Genomic DNA, 22,642 nt, shown 5'->3' with positions numbered 1-22,642 from the left:
TGCATTCCAGAAATTTAAAAAACATACATGGCAAAGCCACAAAGATCAAAGACCTGTGTCTTAGGAGCTCTTTGCAGCACTTTAGGCCTGTCCCTAAGAAGATTTCTGTGAAAGGAGCCGCAGAGAGCTCTTACTGTCCAGGTCACATCTTGAGGAATGTTCTGGATGGGGACCAAGCACCTGGTGAAGAATCCATCCAGGGTTGGGTTCTTCCACTCTTCTCAGTGAGGGGCCTTTGCTTGAAACCTTCCTGCAGCGCACAGCCTTCCGTCCGCTCATTAGGACACCTCCTGCCTCTTCTATTTTCACATTTTATCGTTGGTCTTTCTGTTATTTCTTCCTTTAAAACATAGGGAATAGCTGTTTCTCCACCCCCCTTTAAAAGCATGGGTTTCATTTTCTGTATTAGTTTTAAAACATGTAATATCTACCGTCTCAGTGGGAAGCAACAGGAGTTTTGTAGTAACCATTACCGTCTTCGTGACTAATACCTCTGAGAGAGAAGGTGCCTTCAGGAGTTGAGACCAGATAGAGAAGCAGCGGAGCTTCCCAAGTGGTACACGTGGTAAAGAACCCACCTGCCAAGGCAGGGGACATGAGACATGGATTCCTTCCCTGGGTCGGGAAGATCCCCTGGAGAAGAAAATGGCAACCCACTCCAGTATTCTTGGCTGGAAAATCCCAAGGACAGAGGAGCCTGGTGAGCTACAGTCCATAGGGTTGCAAAGAGTTGGACACGACTGGAGTGACTGAGCACAGGACAGAGAAACTGCAGAGGCGGGAGTCGTAGAACCTTTCTTGTGTTCTGAGTAACAAAGTCGCAGACACTGAAGGCCTCCTCTGAAGTTCTTTTCTGAATGTGTTAAAGATCATGGATTTAGCATACGGGGTTATCGATCAGTAGGTATTGTCTTGCTTCGGCCTCCTTACCGCTGATCTCTTCCGGGTGGTAGTTGAGGCGGAAGGAGTAGTGGGAGGATGAGGCAGGCAGTCCTGCGAAGCGACAGCCTTGAAAAGAAACCTCTCGTACCTTCATACCTACTCTGAAGATGCAGCGATCACTACCGAGCAAACCAGGCAAGGTGTAGACTTGACCTGAAAACCAAACTCTGGGTTTTACCCAGCTAGAAGTCTGTGGTGCTTTCCTCACTCACCCGGGAAGCTTCTGGCAATAGCAGCACGTGACTTGCTAAGCAGATAAGGTGCTGGCAGCTTGGGCCTCACGCTTCTTGCTCTTGGGAACTCCATGTGCCTCGTTACCTTTTCAGGTGTTTGACTCTGGCCTTCCTCCTTCCGGGCATGTCCACCTCCCTTAGGTGAGAGAGTTGAAAGGAATTGCCTTCAAGTGTAGGAAGTTTAGCACAAATTGTATGGAATTCTGCATCTTTTCCACGTTGACCTGTTTGGAGAGGAACTTTTTGCCTTCCCTTAGAGGCTGGATCTCCTCTTAGAAATCCAGCCTGGTCAACAGTGACTTTAAGAATATAACTTGGCTTAGGTTCCCCACACTGCCAGTTCATGCTGAGTATGCCCTCAGTAACTAGCTGTCTGCTCAATCCGGTTACCGAGCCCTTTTGGTCTGTTTTCAGTTTGAGACCTTTCCTGAGAATAAAAGCCTTGTTGTTGTTATTTAGTCACTTCAGTCATGTCCAACTCTTTGAGACCCCAAAGACTGTAGCCCCCCAGGCTCCTATGGTTCTCCAAGCAAGAATACTGGAGCGGGTTGCCATTTCCTTCTCCAGGGGATCTTCCCAACCCAGGGATTGAACCCGCATCTCCCGCATTGGCAGGTGGATTCTTCACCACCAGGGAAGCCTTAATAATAATAATAAACGCCTTGCTGTCCCTTAAATATTTATAAAATCATTAGTTCACTTTTTCTATTTAATGAGTTTCACATTAAATTGTGTCTGAAAAGTCACAATTTACCAACATTTTACAAAATCCTTAGTTTCAGTTTTGCTAAATGTATTTTAAAGCCCAGGTTGAAATTTAGCTACAGATGCTTTCATACTTAGTGTTCTTTCACCCATGGGAACGGGTGGTTTTGTTTTTCAACAGAATTTTTATATTTTATATATGTGAGACCCGTAATGGCTTCAGACTGCTGTTTACTTTAGATCTCCACAACTGCACACTGTAGGTATGGGTAGTTTTTATACCTAATGACCGAAAAGCTAAATTGAAAACAACTGTCAAAATATTTTCTCTTTCTAATTGAATGCTAGCAACATCTTGATTTTTCCAACAAGAGTTTTGGGTATTTTATTAGAAGTTTATCTTATCCTGAATGATAAGAGTTCAGGGGAGAAACTTTTGTGTTGAGTTTGTGAAATTCTAATCCCATGCTCCTCATTTAATTTTCTTTGGTTCTGACATCATTGTTGCCTTTTACTTTGTCTAAGGGTCTAAATTAAATGTCACGTGAGCAAAATAGAAACCTTTTAAAATGGCATCATGTTTAGGATGGTGTCTGCCAAGTCATCAGTCCTAAGTTCTACTGAGGCTTATTCAGAAGTTTTCAGTTTATGCATAAGGGGAAAGATATTAACAATTCTGTATATGTGTACTATCCACAGTTTAGACACAAGCAGACCTGTATTCTAAAAGAGAGGCCCCACATCCCAGGAGTCTTCCCTGCATGGCATTCTCTTCTGCATTTGTAGCTTCCTTTTTGGTCCCTTCCTTCAACTCCCCTGAAACGTTTTTTTCGAGGGTCCTTTATTCCTGCCCACCAAGCTTCAAGGCTCCTTCCCATCATTTAAATGGATCCTAGGTCATCCTTCCTTTAATACAAGTTCTTAGATGCTCGCTTCTAGCATATTCTGTGGGATTTTTTCTTCTTTAAACTCCAGCCTCGCCCATCCTCGCCTCCCTTGATATAATGATACAGCTTTTGTTATTCTTGTTGTTATTCGGTTTTTAAGTCTCCTCTGACTCTTTGCTACATTGTGGACTGTAGCACACCAGGCTCCTCTGTCCTCTACCATGTCCCAGAGTTTGCTCAAATTCATGTTCATTCAGTCAATGATGCTTTTAACCATCTCATCCTCTGCTGCCCCCTTCTCCTTTTGCCTTCAGTCTTTCCCAGCATCAGGATCTTTTCCAGTGAGTTGGCTTTTCACATCAGGTGGCCAGAGTATTGGAGCTTCAGTGATAGTCCTTCCAGTGAATATGCAGGATTGATTTCCTTTAGGACTGGCTGGTTTGATCTCCTTGCAGTCCAAGGATATATCTACTTTTGCTTTTAATTCCAGGAGAAACATGCCCTGGAAGGACAGGGAATGTGCACACTCACTGTCATCTTCCATTTAGATCCACTTTAGATTTGTTTTGGTGTTTTCCCCCTTAGCCTTCTGTTCTCAGGTTTTATAACCTCCTCTACTTTCTTGAGTAAATCGTGGGAGGTGGATTGGGATATCATTCCTCTGGCAGCAAGCCTGTGTCTCCTGCCCCAAACAGCTGGACAACAGGTCCCTGAAAAGAGGGTGCCCCGGTGGATCAAATGCAAGTTTCTTTGTCACTAGTCTCCTCTTTTTAATCCAATACTTGAAAATTAGATCACATGCAAACCATGTTTAGATTTATTTACAGTTTCGTTGGGGCTTCCCTCATGGCTCAGAAGGTAAAGAACCTACCTGCAGTGCAGGGCTCAATCCCTGGGTTGGGAAGATCCTCTGGAGAAGGGGATGGCTGTGCACTCCGGTATTCTTGTCTGGAGAATCCCACGGACAGAGGAGCCTGGTGGGCTATAGTCCACAGGATCACAAAAGAGTCAGACATGACTGAGCGACTAACACTTTCACTTTTAACAGTTTGTTAAAAACCCCTTTTGACAGACTTGGTGTAAGAAGTCTCTTTAAGTAGTAAATTAATTTAGGTGGCAAGCACCCCACCTGAATGTTGTTGTATGCTGACAGTTTAGATGAATGGATATTATAATCTCAGCACATTTCTGCCCTATGATAGTGTCTGTTTGCAAGAGTCTACAAACGTGGTAATATTTCATCAGTTTGGGGCATAGAAGAAGAAGAAGAAAAATGCCATAATTTCTTATTTGTATTTATAGGATGCCTATACGAAGCTGAAAATGCTGCCTGGCAGGTTACATGGCTAAATACACATGAAGAAAGATAAGAAGCCTGCAGACTTTTATTCTAGGCACAGGGTCCAGACCAGTAACTGTCAGCTGTGTTGGAGGGACATTCTCCATGGCGACCAAATATTTTTTAACCTTCAACTCACCATTTCCTTGAGGAATGTAGCATATTTTTAATGACTTTATTGATTTGATGATTGGGTTACAATGTACTTTATTTAGTGCTGGAACGTTTCTCTCCTGTCAGCACTTTAATGTGAATAAATCTACTTTTTTGGCACCACTTTGATAGGCTGTAAAATTGCTTATATTTGCAGGAAAATTTGTTTTCCTATGGTATGGTATGTTTATATGCAGACATAGTGTGACCTTCCCCCCTCACACCCCTATTACAAAATCATTATCTGTCGTAATTTATGTGAGAAATAAACACATGCAGGGCTGTTACTGCTGTGTCCTGTTAAAGCAACATAAATAAAAATGTGGGTTTTATGTCTGAGGGATCACAAAAATAGATTCAATAATTTAATTATAAGTCAATTTTTTAATGCTTTAATCACTTATTTTTTTGCTAATGTGTTACAACTTTGCAGTTGTGCACTCAGTTATGTATTTTTTGAAATAAGCATGCAGTATATCCTTCATTCACTGTAATGGTGTCCAAGTGAATTTGGTATTTTATATGCAATGAGACCCAGTAAAAGTGCATCTTTATTTTGTTTGTATTGCTCAATTTATTAGCAGAATTAGAATACATTGTGCTAATAAGTTTTACATGAAATTTCTAAAGTTTCTTATGAAAAACAATGTCACATATATTTATCTTTGGTCAATTATCATAAATTCAGTTTGGGGGTTCAGATAATATATATATGTGTGTATATATATATAAAATCTTTCAAAATAATTTTTATGAGACTTCCTCTTCTAAGAATACTATCTAGTACATATTTTGTTATTAAATAAAAATATAATTAATTTTATTCATTCAGTTTCAAAAAATTTTAAAAATTATTTATTTTTGTCTGCACTGGGTCTTTGTTGCTGCACATGGGCTTTCTCTAGTTGTGATACGCAGGCTTGTCGTTGAGGTGTCTTCTCTTGTGGAGCACGATCTCTAGGGTACGTGGGCTCCATAATTGCGGTGCATGGGCATTGTTGTTGCATAGCGTGTGGGATCTTCCCGGACCCGGGATTGAACCCATGTCCCCTGCATTGACAGGCAGATGCTTAACTACTGGACCACCAAGGAAGTCCCACTTACTTTTAAAGCATGATAAAACATTTAATAAATCCGGCCTAAGAACCCCTCTCTAAAGAGGCAAGTAGAATTTTACAGCACTATAAAAGCCCTTTTCACTCAACTCTAAATCAGTTATGAAGGGCAGAAATTATGCGTTTAATAAATAGCAGCGTTACGGAAACTATGGAATGCTTATAGGGCTAGTGTAGGCTAAACCCTTAGCAAACATGGAGCAATGTCCGTTTCGTTGGTATTTTCTCCATGGGAAGAACGGAACCTGCAGAAAGGTAATTGAGTCCGCCTAAGAAACCTGGGGGAAAGTTGAACTTAAAATGGCATCTGAGTTTAACGAGTGGTTGTGTTCTGAAGGGACAAGTAATTTAAAGGAAGCAAATTGATAAGGTAGGTGCAGGAAACCTCAAATATTTATCCTGGACTGACAGTTATGTGGTTCCAGGGTTTTTTGTTTGTTTGTTTTTATGGTGGGCAGTATGCTGCCAAGCGAGAAAAAAATCATAGCTTGCTTTTGCTTGCTGGAAGGTAGGGGCTCTTAGTCCTTTCCTTGCTTAGAGAGAGCAAACATTTTCAGAACGTGGTCAGCTGTCCAGCCCTTTTCCATTGGGAAGAAGGGAGTTTCCTCACCTTGGTACTGAGCACAGAACCCAAGGAGGACTCACAGATGCCCTAATGCCCAGGAGCAGCCCAGCATATCCGGAATCATGCAAATTGAGCTGCTTGCTAAGTGAGGAAGGAAAGAATATCATGCACAGGCATTTGATGTCTTTTTATGGGAGAACAAAAGAGTTTCGATTCTTTCACTTGGAGTTCAGCCTGGCCATTGTGTAGCAGAGGAGGCTTAATGAATCATTGTTTAACTAAGATCCTGCCAAGTATTTGACCATTAAATAGCCTGCATGTGTATAGAGTTCTTCTCTGACAGACTCTTATTTGACTGTGATTAATTGGCATTGAATTGGTATTTAATTACCTCCCCAGAAATCTAAGAACAGTTTGTGTTCTGATTAAGTTATTTGATGTATAAACCTGCCTGGCGCTGGGGAAGTCGGCTCTATCCTTGCTGTGTACCTGTTTCAGTGCTGACGGGCCAACCTCTGGTTGCTCAAAGCCGAGGGACTGTCTCAAAGTATCAAAACCCAATGTGGATTGGGATTTTAGTTTTTCTTTTAATGTGCAAAAGTTTTAAGAATCAAAATACAGCCTGTAAAGATTTTCTTTTATGTTGAAATTCTTTTTAAGATATTCATCGGGCTGTTAAACTTTTTATGCAAATGTACCAGCCTCCTCACTGCATAATGTGTTACTATGTACGTTCATGTGAGATGTCCAAGGGGAGAGATCCCACCCGCTGGACACACCAACAATGAAAGGACTCTTTGCGACCCCATGGACTGCAGCCTTCCAGGCTCCTTTGTCCATGGGGATTCTCCGGGCTAGAATACTGGAGTGGGAAGCCATGCTCTCCTCCAGGGATCAAACCCAGGTCTTGCTCATTGCAGGCAGATTCTTTACTGTCTGAGCTACCAGGGAAGCCCGATGAAGGGACACTAGGGGCCGATTCTGGTTCAGGTGTCACTGTCCTTAGAGAATAGATGATAGCGGAACTAGCGGGAAATGACCATTCTGGGGAATACAGTTCCAAATATAAGGGGGGGGGCAGGTGCAAGCCGGGTCACAGGAATGAAGAGAGGTATTAAAAAATAGTTATATCCTGGAAACCAGCACCTAAGATGATTTTTTAAATAAAACGTCATTACAGGGATTAGCTGCCACAGAAAAAGTCAAGATGAATGAGGATGGAGGGAAAGATACTGGTTTTAGAAACTAGATGATGTGTGTGAAGAAGGTGGCAGCTGGACTGGAAGAAGGATTTGTGGGATACGTGAATAGCCCACAACCTAATGTGAGGAATGTTTGACCAAGAGGGAATGTGTCTCCTATGCTCCCTCCCACCTCCTTTTCTTTTTTGGCCTCTACACGACTTGCAGGGTCTTAGTTCCCTGAGTAAGGATTGAACCTGTGCCCTTGGCTGTGAAAGCCTAGAGTTCTAACCAGTAGACTGCCAGAGAATTCCCATCCAAAAACTTTTTATAACTCATAGTACACTATGTAGAATTATAACTCTTTCCACTTCTTACAGCTTTTATCTAATTTTTAAAGGAAGGAATGCAGTAGTGAAAATGATTTTTCCCTTCCCCTTCTTTTTTAAAAAGAAAATTGAAGTGCAATCTATTTACACTGTTGTATTAGTTTTAGGTGTACAGCAAAGCAATTCAGTTATTCATATATACGTATATCCATCATTTTCCAGATTCTTTTCCATTACAGTTTATTACAGGATATCAAATGTAGTTCCCTCTGCTATACAGTAGTTCTTTGTTGTTTATTTTATATATAGTATGTATCTGTTAATCCCAAACTCCTAGTCTATCCCTTTTCCCCCTTCCCTATTATAACCATAAGGTTATCTTCTATGTCTGCAGGTCTACTTCTTTTTTTAAATAAGTTTATTTGTATGATTTTTTTTATCCCTTCATTTTTAACAGTGTTCTCCATTTGTGTGTTTCATTTTCCTCCCCAACAAAGGCCCATGCTCTCACACTTAATACAACCCAGCCACATTTGTGTAACAACTGTTGGCAGTTCCCAGAAATTAAAATGATGCGCTGGAGATAAACTGAGATCAGATTTGGGTGTTGGTTGATCCCACTCCAGCTCACCTTCAGTCACTTAACATGAGGTGGGTTGTGGGAGGAACCATTGTCTTCAAGTTTAGTCACGTTTTCACACCAAATGTTTTGCTGTCCCATTTCTGAGCACTACAAGTTCTTGTATGCATATTGGAGAGGGAAGGGTTGGTTTTGTATTCCGAATGGCAACTTCCTGATATTTGCCTTTGCAGAAGTGGGACGTCCCTGCTTAGATGAAGACTTCATTAACAGATCTTTTGACCTCTGTTTTTGTGGGTACACGTTTCCCAGGCGAGACTGCTCCGTGTTTTAACTCCCCAGTTCTCATTTTTTGGGAAGTATGAGATGGAGACTGTGCCTTTTGTCCTGAAACATGGTCAAGGTGCAGTGTGCCAAGAAAAAAAGACCTTGGAGGCAAAGTGGTGTGTTTCTGTGATTGGATGAGTCCTGTGATGCATGGTGTCCTGTCCCTCAGAATCGACATTTCTTAATTGCCTGCTGCCCCTGTGGCCCCCCTACTTCCTGTGGTTCATGGTTTATGTATGTATGTATGTGAAAGTTGCTCAGTTGTGTCCGACTCTGCAACCACATGGACTATAGCCCGCCAGGCTCCTCTGTTCATTGGTTTTTCCAGGCAAGAATACTAGAGTGGGTTGTCATTCCCTCCCAAGTGGATCTTCCCGACCCAGGGATCAAACCCGGGTCTCCTGCACTGCAGGCAAACTCTTTACCATCTAAGCCACCAGGGAAGCCCGGTTCATGGTTTAAGAATCCCCAGAAATCATGAAAGCTGTAGGCATTTTCCAGTGGACATGCTCCATTGTTTTTATCAGACTCACAGAGTTTCAGAGCCATCGTCTTTTTCCTGCCTGTTGCTGTCCACTAGTCTGTCCAGTCCTGACCTTCTGTGAGCCGTGAGCCAGACTCCTCACATGACGTGTGCACAAGATCCAGGGGTAAAGGAATTAGCCTCATCTAGCTTCCTGACCTCTTTTCTCCCCACTGTGCTTAGGCGATGTAGAAAACATCTTACATCTACCCACTGTAGAAAAACATTTATGGCAACTGCAACAGGTGGTTTCCTGGGGGCAATATGTGAGGTGTATCCACTCCTTCAAAGTCAGTACCCTGCCATAGTTACCATTAGGTGATGGGACTTGCCCTGTGTCACAGAATAGCATGAGGCTCGGAGAGGGTTCTCAAGCCCTGAATTTTCTTAATCAGTTATGCTTTTCTTAGACTGTCTGTTTCATTCATTCTTTCACGCGTTTATTCACTTCTTAATCCATTCATTGAATCTTCAGTAACTTGTACAATTTAAATTAGAGGTGGAGATTTTAACCATTAATTATGGTTAGCCAGGGGAGAATTCCGAGGAACTCGTCTGTTTTAATGTTCAAAGTATTCAGCAGCCAGTGGAGCACGTATTAGCCAGTCAGAAGGGGCCGGGCTGTCAGAGGCCAGTTTGGCCTTCACCATTCATACTAGCTTAACACCAGCCCTGCCTGTAATTTTATTGACTCATTCTTTTTTTTCCCCAATTTATTTACTTTTAACTGGAGGATAATTGCTTTACAATGTTGTGTTAGTTTCCACTATACATCAACATGAATCAGCCATAGGTTCATTCTCATTAGTAGATACTTAATAGAGGTTTTAGATGTGTCTGCTAAAATAGCTCTATGTCGTAAATGTGATGACATGAATTTCCTCAGTCTTTGTAACCCTGGATGCAAGTCTTGACCTGTTTTATAGCCGACTGTCAGTGAGTTCATTTCCTCCTGCCTCTAAGCCTAAACTGCCTCTTCTGTAAAGTGGGGACAACATCGCCCTCGAGAGCTTTGATGAGATGATTCATACGTGGTTTCTGGCACTTTCCGGTGCTCATGTGGTGGTGGTGTTCTGGAAACCAAGCAGGGGTGACCACAAGGCATGACCTCAAGGAAAACATGGCGCCCAAGCTCGTGTGTACCCCAGGCCCACTGGTGAGTCTGGCAGGGTTTGTCTGTGAGAACAGTGGCCGGGACAGAATCGGTCCTCGGCCACCTTCTGGGAAAGCTCAGACTGCCACTCGCCTGGGTCACTCGTGTAAGCAGGTCCTTCATCCTCTCTGCGCCCAGCCTTCTCCTCAGGACGTCCTTCTCACAACCATGGCTTTGAAAAGAGAAGCCAGGCCTCTTGCCGGCTGAAGGGAATTTTTCGGCGGAGGTCCCCCCTAACTCTGGACTCTCCTCCACTCCCGTTCACACTCGGCTCTCTCCTATCTTAGCACTCCTAAGGGCATGCCCTTGCCATCAGAGAGGCAAATATTTGCCCTGCTTTTGCCCTTTCTCACCCCTCAGTCCGCACATATGTCATTCCTCCCACCTGGACAAACTCCACTGTCCATCAGTCCACCCCCTGCCCTCCTCCCAAGCACTCGGGCTGTGTTTCCTCTGTGAAAAGTTGTTAGCCTAACCCTGCAGCTCACCCACTCTGGTGTCACCCGCTGCAGCTGTGACTCCGTCATCGCCGCCTGTCCCCTGCTTGCTCCCGCTGTCCTGCGTCCCTGTAACTGCCGTGTCCCCTCCTTTGTGTCCACGAGCCTGCACAGCATTAGATGACAAAAGTGCCCCCACAGACACCAAACAAAAAGCTGGGTCAAGTTTTTAAATCCAAATAGCGAACTCGCTTGTTTCCAGATTCTGCCTACATTAAAAAGTTGTGTTCTTCCAATGAAGAAGTCATAACATTTAAACTATGTCTTTAACTTTTTTTTTTTTTTTGATGTGTATATTCCTGAGTGTGGCATTGCTACTTTGAGAAGTATAAAAATGACCAGTGGGCCACAAAATGGATAAGAATGTGTGAGGAAATTGCCCATAAGATGTTAATGGCCCTAAAGCAGAACTGCTGGAGAGCCTTTCGAAGTGTGGCCTGGGAAAGAGCAGGAAGGGCCGCTTGGAGGAAATGCAGACCCTCTAGCTCCCCCAGCACTCCTAAATCAGAGTCTGCCTTTTACCAAGCAGGCCCTCCTGCAGCACCTGGTCGGCTTTGCCAGGTGACATGATGTCTCACCTTGGTGGTTGGGCACCTGTTAACTCACCCGGTGTTGTGACTTAATTCTTTCACCTGCATGAGCCCATTTAATCCTGAGACTCACCTTCTAAAGCAGGCATTCGTAGAGATTCAGATAAGTTGTTACTTGGGCCTACAAAGGTATCACGAAAAGATAGTTTCTGGGTCTGTATTTCCTAAGCGTGAGATAGGAAAGTTGAGGCCCAGCCTGTGAAGGTCTGGCCTGGCGAAACGCAGTAGCCTCCAGCTCCTGGTGTGGGCACACCTGCGCTTCTGGTGAGCCAGGCACCTTGAGGAGGGCAGCGGAGCAGGCTCATCCCGGCAGTGGAAACCCGGCCCCGGCTCATTCACCGTCCAGCTGTGGCTGGTGTGAAGGGCCTCGGGAGAAAGTCACCTGTGACCGAGGTCAAGGAGAGCAGGTAGAGCTCCCTCATCTCACCTACAGGCTGGCTTCCTGGAGCCTTTATTACAAAAGAAATTCAGGGGCGTAGAGAAATGCACTTCTCTCTAGCTACTATCAAAATAGGCTGTGTATGTGTGTGTATGAGTGCGTGCGTGTGTGTGTGTGTGCGCATGCACACCTCTGTGTATTGTATGTGTGTGAGTGTGCACATGCGTGTATGTGTGTCTATGCATAACTCTGTGTATTACTTCAATTTCTTTGACTGTAATCATTAAAAAGACCAGAAATTAGTTCTCATCTTCCAATCCTGCGGCCTTTAGGATATCCTGTTTGGGTGGATTCTGAGAAGGGAAATAGAAGCAATGATAAGAAGTGATCATTAGTCACCAAGTAATATTTCTGTTTTCTGCCTCCATCCCTCTGGTCTTCTTGGATGCTGAAGCGTGAGCTGTGTGTTTGTCACATCTGGTATACCTCTGAAAGCAATGGCTTATCACCCTAGTCATAAATGCTCAGCTTGAAATTGAAAGAACCCCAAATTTCCCAAAATGTAAGGTGCTTTTGCACCATCCTGGAGGCTAAAAAATTGAGGACAGGTTGTAATTACTTTTTTTTAAAAAAACAATATCACTTAGCAAAATTAATTCTGGTAGCATAGTTAGTGTAACAATTAGGATTATTAGTTTATGTATTTTATAATTTACCAAGCTAGCACTTGAATCCTTAAATAGTATGAACAGAAAAGGAGGGGATATTCTACAGTCCTCCAACTCTTCCTAATATTCTCTTTTGTTAATATCGTATTTTTTTCTTCATCACTGACACTGCCTTATTTCATGTGAATCCCTAATATATTAAATACACATGCATTTAAAATGCTATTTTGATTTGTCCATGAATTGTTTCTCTTAAAGGGCTTGCCTGGGGAAATAAGTAATTTCTTGTGTCCTGTTCTTGCAGGAAGAATTTTAAATCGTTTCTCCAAAGACATTGGGCATATGGATGACTTGCTGCCCCTGACATTTCTTGATTTCATCCAGGTAATGTTTAACAGTCCTGTTAGAGTTCTCCCGGGGAAGAGCAGAGTACCTTTTTCTCAAGGCGTTTTCTTAGGGGCTGAGGGTGGGTATTTTAGCCTGGTGATGTGTCCTGTTATCTTAAATAAATGCCATGTTTGTGAGAGAAGGGTGTGGCTGTGACTGGAAGACTAAGTAAGTTAACATGAGTAACACCTGGGGCAGGAGTGGCTACACAGTCACGTCAGGGTTGGTCTGAAGCAGCGACATGCAGGGTAAGTGGTTCTCCCTCTGCCTTCCGGGTGTCTGGCGTGGATTCCCTTTACTGTGTGTGCATTTCATAATGTAGAAATAATCATCTCTCACGAAAAGATAGCCTAGATTAACTAAATTATGCATTGTATTACCACAAAGGACAAATATTTACTGCACCTTTTTTTTTGTATAAAGCCAGGTGTGGTTACTTACAAAGAAAAGATTAGTAATAATAAGGTGAAAAATAATAGTTTAACAAGGACAATAGAGAGCAGATACAAAGCCCTTAAAAGCAAGTACCTTTAAGCCAATAATTTGAGTATGGGATCAAAGTCATCTCAGAAAGTGTCTTTTTTTGTTTGTGTAGCCAGCTTTTCTTTTAACATGTTGATTGCTGTATCTTAAGGTATCTTTGAAAAAAAAAAAAAACCCTATAATCCCACAGAAATACCTTCTCTCCAGCCTTTGTTTTGTCTGTCAACTTGGAGGTTCTAAGGAATGGTGTTAAGTCATCTCAGTTCTCATCTGCTTATTCAGTATGGTTGCTCATTGGGATTTTTTTCCTGTTGTTTTTTTCCCTGTCTGCTTTTCACTTATTCAGGCTACAAGGACCTTGTTAAGTGTTTATTTTGGATTTATCAAATATGCAGCATTTATCAAAAGCTGTATATTTTCTAAAATCCCAGCTGCTGCTGCTGCTAATAATTCCTAGGTTTGAACCCTTTTCACTTTCTCTAAGTGCCAGTTAACATGATCCCATTTTAAGGCCAGGAAGGAGAGAAGTGTTGTGGTGAGTATGTGCAGTTATGACTTGGTGCTGATGCTCCCAACTCCCCAGTTTTATTTCAGTGTTCAAATGCTCTCTAGGTCAAAACTGAGGCTCTCTTCAGGAGCCATTGCTATAAAAGAGGTCCAAAGTACTTAATTTGGAAAGTTAGCTATGTCAGAAAAATCAGTAGTTGGTCTGAAATTATTCTAGGCATTCCTGTAAGTCACAAACAACGTACCAGTGAATATCTGGCTGTAAAGGTGTAGCCAATGGGAGAAAGCTTCCACTGTCAACCAACGTGAAATAGGCTGTGATTTAGAGGCAAAGTAGTTTTTACTGCAAAGATGTCTGATTCCGCACCCCCCCCCACCACCACCACTGCTTTTGCAAACTTACATGTTTGAGTCCTACCGGGCTACATAATTTATCCTCAGAAGCAGTTTTTTACCAGAAGAGTCCCGTGTTTTGAGGGTGATTGTTAATTACTTTGAGAAGATTTTGTGGAAGGTTCTGTGTGTTTGCTACCGCTAGCTGGGCCAAGGTTGGGTTTCCAGAGCCAATTGGCCCACTGTGTGCTTTGCACATGGTTAATTAGTCCTCATAATGATAATCCACCACATATATTTGTATGACTTACAGAGGAACAGGGATGGATGCTCCCAGCTTTCAGTGTCCAACATTCTCAGTAGTGTGAGGAGAAAATTCTAGTGTCACCATTATTCTTTTTAACCTGAGAGACAAGGGTCTCACTTAATCTTGATGGAACACACCATTGTTAAATACCAGTAGTCCCAATTAGCTGATTTCTTGAATCTAACAGCAATGGTAAATCTCTGTATTATTGTCTCCAAGAAAGGAGTTTTTGTATAAAAGATGACTCAGTTATCAATTATGATAAAGATCTGTTGTCACTTGTTTTGTTTGCAGGTGTCTTTAATAAGGCTGCCATAATCCCTTCAGGAAGAAATATTTTCTCCTTTTAAAAATAGTATTAGCTAAATATAAAAGCCCTGATCCCTGCCATTGTTGTTGATTCTTTGAGGGACATTTCCCAACATTCATTGTTTAAATGGTTGTCAGGAGGAATCAAGTGAAACTTTAATAAACAATGCCGTAACTGGTTCATCGTATTTTGTGTGCCGAAGCCTTTCTCCAGAGGATTTGCATTCGATGAGTGGGCTTTTGACGAGGTATCACTGGGATCATTTTGAAGTATTTGGGCCTGTTGCTGTATTAGCAAGAGACGATTTTTATTAAAGCCAGAAAAAATGAAGTTGACCTGACCTCAATGAAAGGCCAACAAAAATAAAAATGTAAATTGATTTTTTGTTTTTTTTTAAAGTTGGGTAGGACTCTGTAATGATGAAAAGAACTCCGTGGTGTGATCTGGGACTCTTAATGGAATCATGTAAACTTAAAATAAACACTATTATGGTAAGCACATAGAATGAAAACTAATTTTCCAAATCAAATACATTATATTCAATTCATTTTCCCCAATCAACCAAATGTTTAAAACCTGTTAGTTATAACAGCAATCTTCTGGAAATTAATTAGAAGCCTATTAGCTCTGCTAGCTGAGCTGAATGAAGAGGGTTGCTCATTACATTTCTAAATAGGCTCCTGAATTAAAGCAAAGGAAGGTCAAAATGACAATCAGCTTGACTCACCTTACGACTTTTCTTAAGAACTTGATCTAGTTTTTTTTTTAAGGTATTGTCTGATTTTTTGAATGGGCATTTTATCCACTTTGACTTATCCTCAGTGTTATCTCAGTGACCAGTAGCATCCTCTCAAGTGCATGGGAACCTGAAATGGAAGGTCTCTTGTCTGGCCCATCAGCTTGTCTAGAGTTTTGTCATCCCCTTTCTTAACTGAGATTGAAAATTTCCTCTCTGCCTTTGACTTTCATGTCCTTATAGCAAAACCTGCTGCCAACCTCGAGAGATGCTGGGTTTTAATACCTCTCGTCGGACTCTTAGGGTAAGGATCTTAGTGACTAGCAGCTGCTCCTGTGCTCAGGGAAGCTCACACAACACCAGTCCTCTTAAACCCATCAGCTGAGTTTAGAAAAGGTTGGGAATTTCCATATCAAGACGTTAACCTTGGTTTTATCTTGTGGTCCTTCCTGATCTACATGTCATCTCTGATGCTTGAGCCAGAAAGAGCTTGGCAGGATGTATAGCAAGAAGTAGAATGCAAATCAAAATTCAAAGCTAAGATCTCTTTCCACTTTTGAAATATTCAAACCAACACTGACACGTTTAACATTTGTTTCTTACTGATAAGCATGTGATAATAACCTTACGGGAGAATTAAAATCAAATAGATATAGAAATAATGTAATTACACTTATCCATGGGAACTTTTTAATGCAGAGTGTGTGTATTTCATCACTTTTTGTGTAAGAGAATGACAGTTTTGTTGGTCTTGTAAGTACGAGTTCAGAAAATGGACCGTTGGGTTGTGGTATAGTTGAGTCTGCTGCTGGCGAATTGGAGAAAGGAGACTGAGAACAGAATCCAAAGGTACTTCTCCAGTGAGGGAGGTCAGAGGTCAGATTTTATCATTCATTTCACTCACAAAGTGACTAAGATGAGAAAGCGCTATTTAAAGGGTGAACCAGTTTGGTGGGCTGATAGAAACTGTTTCCTTAATTTTGTCCCTTGGGCTTCAACACATGATTTGAACTTGCGTGAACATTTTAGAAGAATTGATGCTTTTGAACTGTGGTGTTGGAGAAGACTCTTGAGAGTCCCTTGGACTGCAAGGAGATCCAATCAGTCCATCCTAAAGGAGATCAGTCCTGGGTGTTCATTGGAAGGACTGATGTTGAGCTGAAACTCCAATCCCTTGGCCACCTGATGCAAAGAGCTGACTCATTGGAAAAGACCCTGAAGTTGGGAAGGATTGGGGTTGGGAGGAGAAGGGGATGGCAGAGGATGAGATGGCTGGATGGCATCATCGACTCGATAGACATGGGTTTGGGTAAACTGCGGGAGTTGGTGATGGACGGGAGTCCTGGTGTGCTGCAGTTCATGGGGTCGCAAAGAGTCAGACACAACTGCGCAACTGAACTGAACATTTATGGGTTTTGGTTATTTTTTGTTTCATGTTTAGTTTTAGTGAGTGATCCATATTCATACTAATGAGTGACACAGCTTGTTGTAAAATGAGTGTGCTTCATACCTGTCTGGCATTCCCATGAGAATTCCAGAGGAACCGTGGGGTAATGTGGCGGATTTGGGAACCTGAGTTGACACAGGTATGGAACAAGAGTGAATGAACAGAAACCAGTTTTTGGCTGCCGAGGCCTTCTGGAAGGGAAGGCCGGAAGTGAGGGAAGTTTTTGGATGTATCATAGGAAATAAATAATTTATACAAAATGACAATAGTCTGTATGTTACCTCAGGGTTGCCGTGGGCTTATCAGATAAGTTAGCCAGTGGCTGGCAGCATGAATCTGATTTATCAAGGTGCTGTTGAAACTCGTTTGTTTGTTTGCTTTTTCAAAAATCATAACAGCTTTGAGTACTAACAGTATTCTTAAAAACCAAGTCATTTATCAAGCCAGAACTTGGTGTTCTTCCCTCATTAAAACTAAATATCTCACATGTGAGAGAATTCATTATGGGAGGAATTCTTTGAAGAAGACTTTGACTTTCCAAATATACTGAATTTGAATAAATACAAACAAACAAAATACTGGTCCATTAAAATTCACATTCTGAGTGTATGACCGATTTTTTTAATGGCACAGCGTAAATACTAGCAACATAAATAAAGCCGCTCATTTTCTTAACAGTGATTAATTTAATTAATAATGGTACATACATACATAATATTTACAATGTTTCTGTAGTATTTAATTTTAAATTTTAGTTTTATTTAGGGTTAAATAATTCTTAGTGATTAATAATTCCAATAATGGTTAATCATTCCAATTATTCAGTATATTTATAGCATTTGATGAGCAGTTATATTCTTCAGTTTGCACTGAACAGTATTTGTATTGTTCTGTTTGCAACTAGATATATAATAATGGAAAACCCTGAAGTTTCTTTCATAAAATGAGTTCTTCCTAGTACATATCTGATGTGAAAATTTTCAATTCTTTCAGCATTTTTCTTTCCTACAACATATCTTCCATTTTGGTTCATTTTCAGCAGTCTTTTATTGGACTTCTATGTGCTATAGATGTGGGATAAAAGTAAAACCTTTGTCTTCACTCACTGAGTGTGTTCCATGTGGTAGGCACAGGCAGGGCTTGGAATGTGGAAGAAGTGAAGTGAAAGTTGCTCAGTCGTGTCCGACTCTTTCCGACCCCATGGACTATAGAGTCTATGGAATTCTCCAGGCCAGAATACTGGAGTGGGTAGCCTTTCCCTTCTCCAGGGACTCTTCCCAACCTTGGGATCAAACCCAGGTCTCCCGCATTGCAGGCGGATTCTTTACCAGCTGAGCCATGGAGGTGAATGAAACTAATTCCCATCTTCCTTCCACGGTGAGACAGACAATCATCAAGTACAGTACTGTCTGAGGCATTACTGTGAGAGTGTACTGTTTAGGAGAATGGATATGGCTTTATTTCAGTGTGAGACAAATGTGATTTCCACACTCAGATCTTCCTTGACGTTTTTGGACCTCCAGGTGGAGGTGAAAGTGAAAGGGAAGTCTCTCAGTCTCTCACTTGCAGAAGGAAGTCCTGGAAGGCAAACCGGATGTGGGGGCTGGAGGCAGTTCCTTGTCCTGGGTCAGGAGGTGGGTGGAGCTTCAAGGAGGTGACCTTTGATCCCAGAAGAGACCCCTGTGGATGGTGGAGTTGGAGGTGTGGCTGGAAGCCAAGTGCCCAATGGGAAGCAGTCTTTCCTTTCAGTCACCAGCTGAGAGTAGGTATGGCAAGGGGTGTGAAGCGGGTTATTCAGTTTTCTTTTTAAAGGATGTAGTTAGTGCCAAGTGTGTTCAAGCTCATTTTTGATGATTCTGCTCATCCTTGGGTATATTTGGTAAACCTTGAAAGATACTTGGTAATTTTCATTTTTATTACTTCTAAAGTATTTATTCTATATACTTTTTCTTGTCTTATTCCTTCTCACTCCCTAAAGAGAATTTACTATTTTGTAATTATATGAAAGACCTGGTTTGTCTTATTTCTTTGTTTCTTGTGTCTTTGCCTCTTGAACACTGTGTTGAATAGATTAACCTGCCCACAATTCTCTAAGACTAGCAGACACCTTTGTTTTTTTCCTCAAATGCCCGAATGTTTGCTTATTTAGGAATCAAGTTTACTTTCTTCAGTGAAATTCAGACTAATATATCAGGTTGTTAGAATTTCATAGATGACAGTATTTATCTGAACTGTTAAATTGTGAATTCCAAGTACAAGAGTTGTTTGTCTGGCAGGTTGGATACTCTGGGTGGTCTTAATAAAGGCTTTGCCTGAATAGAAAATATGTTAATGAGACAGCAGATGCATGGGAGTGAGGGATGAATTGGAGAAATAAAGGAGAATTCTGTGCTGAGAGTTTCACAATTGTTGTATACGTTCTTGATATGATACATTACAGATAGGATTTATACAGAGAAACTCTGACCTGATATCCATACACGTTGATAAATTATACCAAAACATTAAGATTCTGAATTAATCTAGTGTTGGCCAGCTATTTAGATTGCAGCGGTTAAGGGAGCATCTTCTGAAACCCTGCCTGGGGAGTTGGGAATGGCTTCCAGAACCTCATTTAGGAATGGAGGAGGCACAAACAGCAGGGAGCCCAGGAGAGTGTAGGATGTTGGTGGGGCCGGCATAGTGTAAATAGCTGGATTGTGAACTTGGAGATCAGTCATTGGAGGAGATAAAGATGGAGAGGCCAAGCGGGGGTCAGAACATAGGATGACTTGTGTCATCAGCACAGGAATTTGGTTTGGAATGTTGATAGAATGTTGGGGTTTTGACAGTATAGGGAAGACAAAAAGAGGCACTGGATGGTCCAAGTTCATCTTCGGAACATCTAAATCATGATGTCACATGTGGCTAATGAAAACCCTCTGTTCTTAATCGGGGTTCTATGCTGCAGTACAGTCTGTCCCCTCAGGTGATGGCAGTGTTATCCTCATACCCTAACAGAGGGGCAGTCACAGGTTTGTACACTGCTAGTTTGATTCTTTACCTGTCCAGTGAAATTATAGATACTGACTGTTCATTACAAAGGAAGAGGAAGTCAGCATGAAAAAACCCAGTTGCCGAAGTCTGTTTAGTGTGATTCTGATGATGTGAGAACCCTGAACATTTTTTTTGCAGAGTTCTTCAATCTCTAGGAAAAACTTGATGTTTTCATGGTGTGTGGGTCAAGTGTGCTATTGAATCATATACAGATTTTATGTTAATTGGTAATCATTCATGATGCCAAGAGCTTTAAGAAGTACTGGAGTGGGGAACCCCACAGTCTGCCTTTCCAGTCTTGAATCCTAGCTCTCTCCCTCTGTCCCCAAAAGCTGTACTTTCCTTCTCTGTAAAATAGAGATAACATGACAAACTTCAGAAAATTTGTTCGGTAGACATAATGGAGTCAATAAAATTCTTGGCGTAACATCTAACTACATGTTAAGTGACAAATAATGGCTAGTTTTTTTAAAATACCACATATATTTTTAATTAGGAAAAATAATCCAATAATGCATTATGTTGCACTAAAGTAGTTGTCACAGTTTCTAGGCCCATGTGTATCACCACATGAATGTGTATCACAATGTTTCTAGGTTTGTAATCCCTGAAGATTTTAATGGATTTTTAAACTTTTTGACTTCACTCCGAAGCCTGTGGGATCTTAATGCCCTGATCAGGAATCAAACCCATACCCCCTGCATTGGAATCAAGGAATCTTAACCACTAGACCACCAAAGTGAAAGGAAGTGTTAACTGCTCAATTGTGTCCAACTCTTTGCGACCCCATGGATTGTATCGCCCCTCAGGCTCCTCTGTCCATGGAATTCTCCAGGCAAGAATACAGGAGTGGATAGCCATTCCCTTCTGCAGGTCATCTTCCTGACCTAGGGAATAAACCCAGGTCTCTTGCATTGCAGGCAAATTCTTTACTGTTGAGTCACTAGGAAAGCCCCACTGGACCACCGGGAAAGTCCCTAATGGACACTTTCTAATGTAGGCTCATTGGGTTGGGGGGCAGTGGGGAATAGAGCTAAATATTTCCACAGAATTTCTGAAGTTTCAAGATCTCAGGTAACATGTAGTAAGGAATCTCAATTATTCCTGAACTCTTTCCATTAAAGACCTGGGTTTGATCCTTGGGTTGGGAAGATCCCCTGGAGAAGGGAAAGGCTACCCACTCCAGTATTCTGGCCTGGAGAATTCCATGGACTGTATAGTCTATGGGGTCTCAAAGAGTCGGATGTGACTGAGTGACTTTCGCACACACTCACTTCCATTAAAAGGACCACTTTCAAGAAGTCCTCCAATAGCAAAATATGTGGAAATGACCAGTAAGAATTTATGCATATTAGTAAAGCTTGAATTTATGCAGACTAATTAAAAAATTGGGAGACTGCTCTGAGCATGCAAACTTGCATGCAGCAAAATGCTGTAATTTATTGAGGAAAGCTGAATTGCCAAACCTGGCCTCCTTACACTCCTGATTCTCCCCGCCGCTCCCCAACCCCCAAGAAAACCCCATAACAACAGCTCGGCTGGGCTCAAATAACTGACTCTTCACGTCCTTTCATGGACACAAAGGGCTTATCCTGAGGCCTCTTGAGCCACCAATGCTGGCCATGGTGAGACCACCAGGGACCGTGTCATTCCCTCCTCAGCACACACACAACGCACTGACTGCAGTTTTATGAAGTGAAAATGCCCAAGAAAAAGAAAAAGTGAAGGAGGTGTCCTCAGTCATTTCTTTCCAGAGAGGAGAGTGCAGAAGAACAGGCCACTGCATCTGGATATTGAGAACAAAGCCTGAGACTCAGCATAATAGGCTGGGTCACTTGCTTTTATAAAAGCAGAGAGTGGAACTGCTTTTACTTGTCTCAGTACCACTGACCCTTGCATTTCATTGTGTGGAGATGTCAGGGAAAGTGTGTAGAAAGCATTCCAGCCTCTTTCACTGAACAATGACTTTTGTCATTTTGAGCTTTTCTGTGGTGTGTTGACCCCTTCCCCCAACCCCTCCCTCAAATCCCGGTTGGACAAAAGAGATTGTTAGTTAGGCAGCCTTGCCCTGTTTGAAAGATCTCTGTTTTACGGACTCTTTAAAAGTAAACTCATTCATTTGAACTGAGTCACAGCATTTTCACGCTTTTAAAATCAACAAAAGCATTTTAGTTAGGAATTTGCAGGGATCGAATATTCCCTGAAAATGCTAGTCCCAGAGATTTATGCACACTGCCAAGTTAAAGTGGGTTTCCTTGTTAATAGAAAGGAGAATCAATGATATTGGTTACTGGAAATATTTACAAACACTTGACCCTTGGGTTTCTGAGATCAAGCTAATATACTTCACAGAAGCCCACTCATGTGCTCTGTTTACCTTTCTTATTAATGAAAGATGAGATGGTTGGGTTTTTTCCCTGCGTAATAGTTAGCACACTTAGCACCATCAGCGTCAGCCTGGTGGCAGTTAATCAGCGGGGACCTTCTTAGTCTGGCAACCAAGTGTTGCATTTTGTATGTCGCAGCATGTGTGCTCCAGTGATAATGTTTATAGTTTAACAAGAAGCTAATTAAGACCTAAAGAAAAAAATAAGGACCCCATTTTTATCAAACCTCCTGGTGGTGTTCAGAGCATAAAATTTTACATTATTGCATCACTGGATGATGTCCATTTGAAAACTACAGCTGTCATTCACAATACTTTCTCTCCTTGCTATCTTGTGTATTTAGAAATGATCAAGCAGCAAATACTTACTTGTGTTGAGGGCCATATGCTGTTTTTTTTTTAATTGTTTTTGTTTGGACTGGTTCTTCATCGCTGCGCACAGGTTTTCTTGAGTCGCGTCGAGCAGGGGCTGCTCTTCAGTTGGGGTGCACAGGTTTCTCATGCTGTAGAGCATAAGGGCTTCAGTAGTTGTGGCACTTGGACT

General features: G+C 41.9%; 1 protein-coding gene across 5 annotated transcripts in view; it reads left to right on the top strand.

Annotated features, from left to right (window-relative positions):
* Positions 1–22,642, top strand: part of LOC145530500 (ATP-binding cassette sub-family C member 4) — a 184,821-nt gene that overhangs the window by 115,266 nt on the left and 46,913 nt on the right. For all 5 annotated transcript variants that reach the window (XM_081551978.1, XM_081551977.1, XM_081551976.1 and 2 more), the window contains one exon: positions 12,471–12,550. In XM_081551978.1, the coding sequence (XP_081408104.1) occupies positions 12,471–12,550 (80 nt within the window). The remainder of the gene's footprint in view (positions 1–12,470; positions 12,551–22,642) is intronic.

This window comes from Giraffa tippelskirchi, chromosome 12, assembly GCF_054371585.1.
Source record: "Giraffa tippelskirchi isolate mGirTip1 chromosome 12, T2T-mGirTip1v1.2.pri, whole genome shotgun sequence".
Taxonomy (NCBI): domain Eukaryota; kingdom Metazoa; phylum Chordata; class Mammalia; order Artiodactyla; family Giraffidae; genus Giraffa; species Giraffa tippelskirchi.
This window is presented reverse-complemented; position numbering and strand designations above follow the sequence as displayed.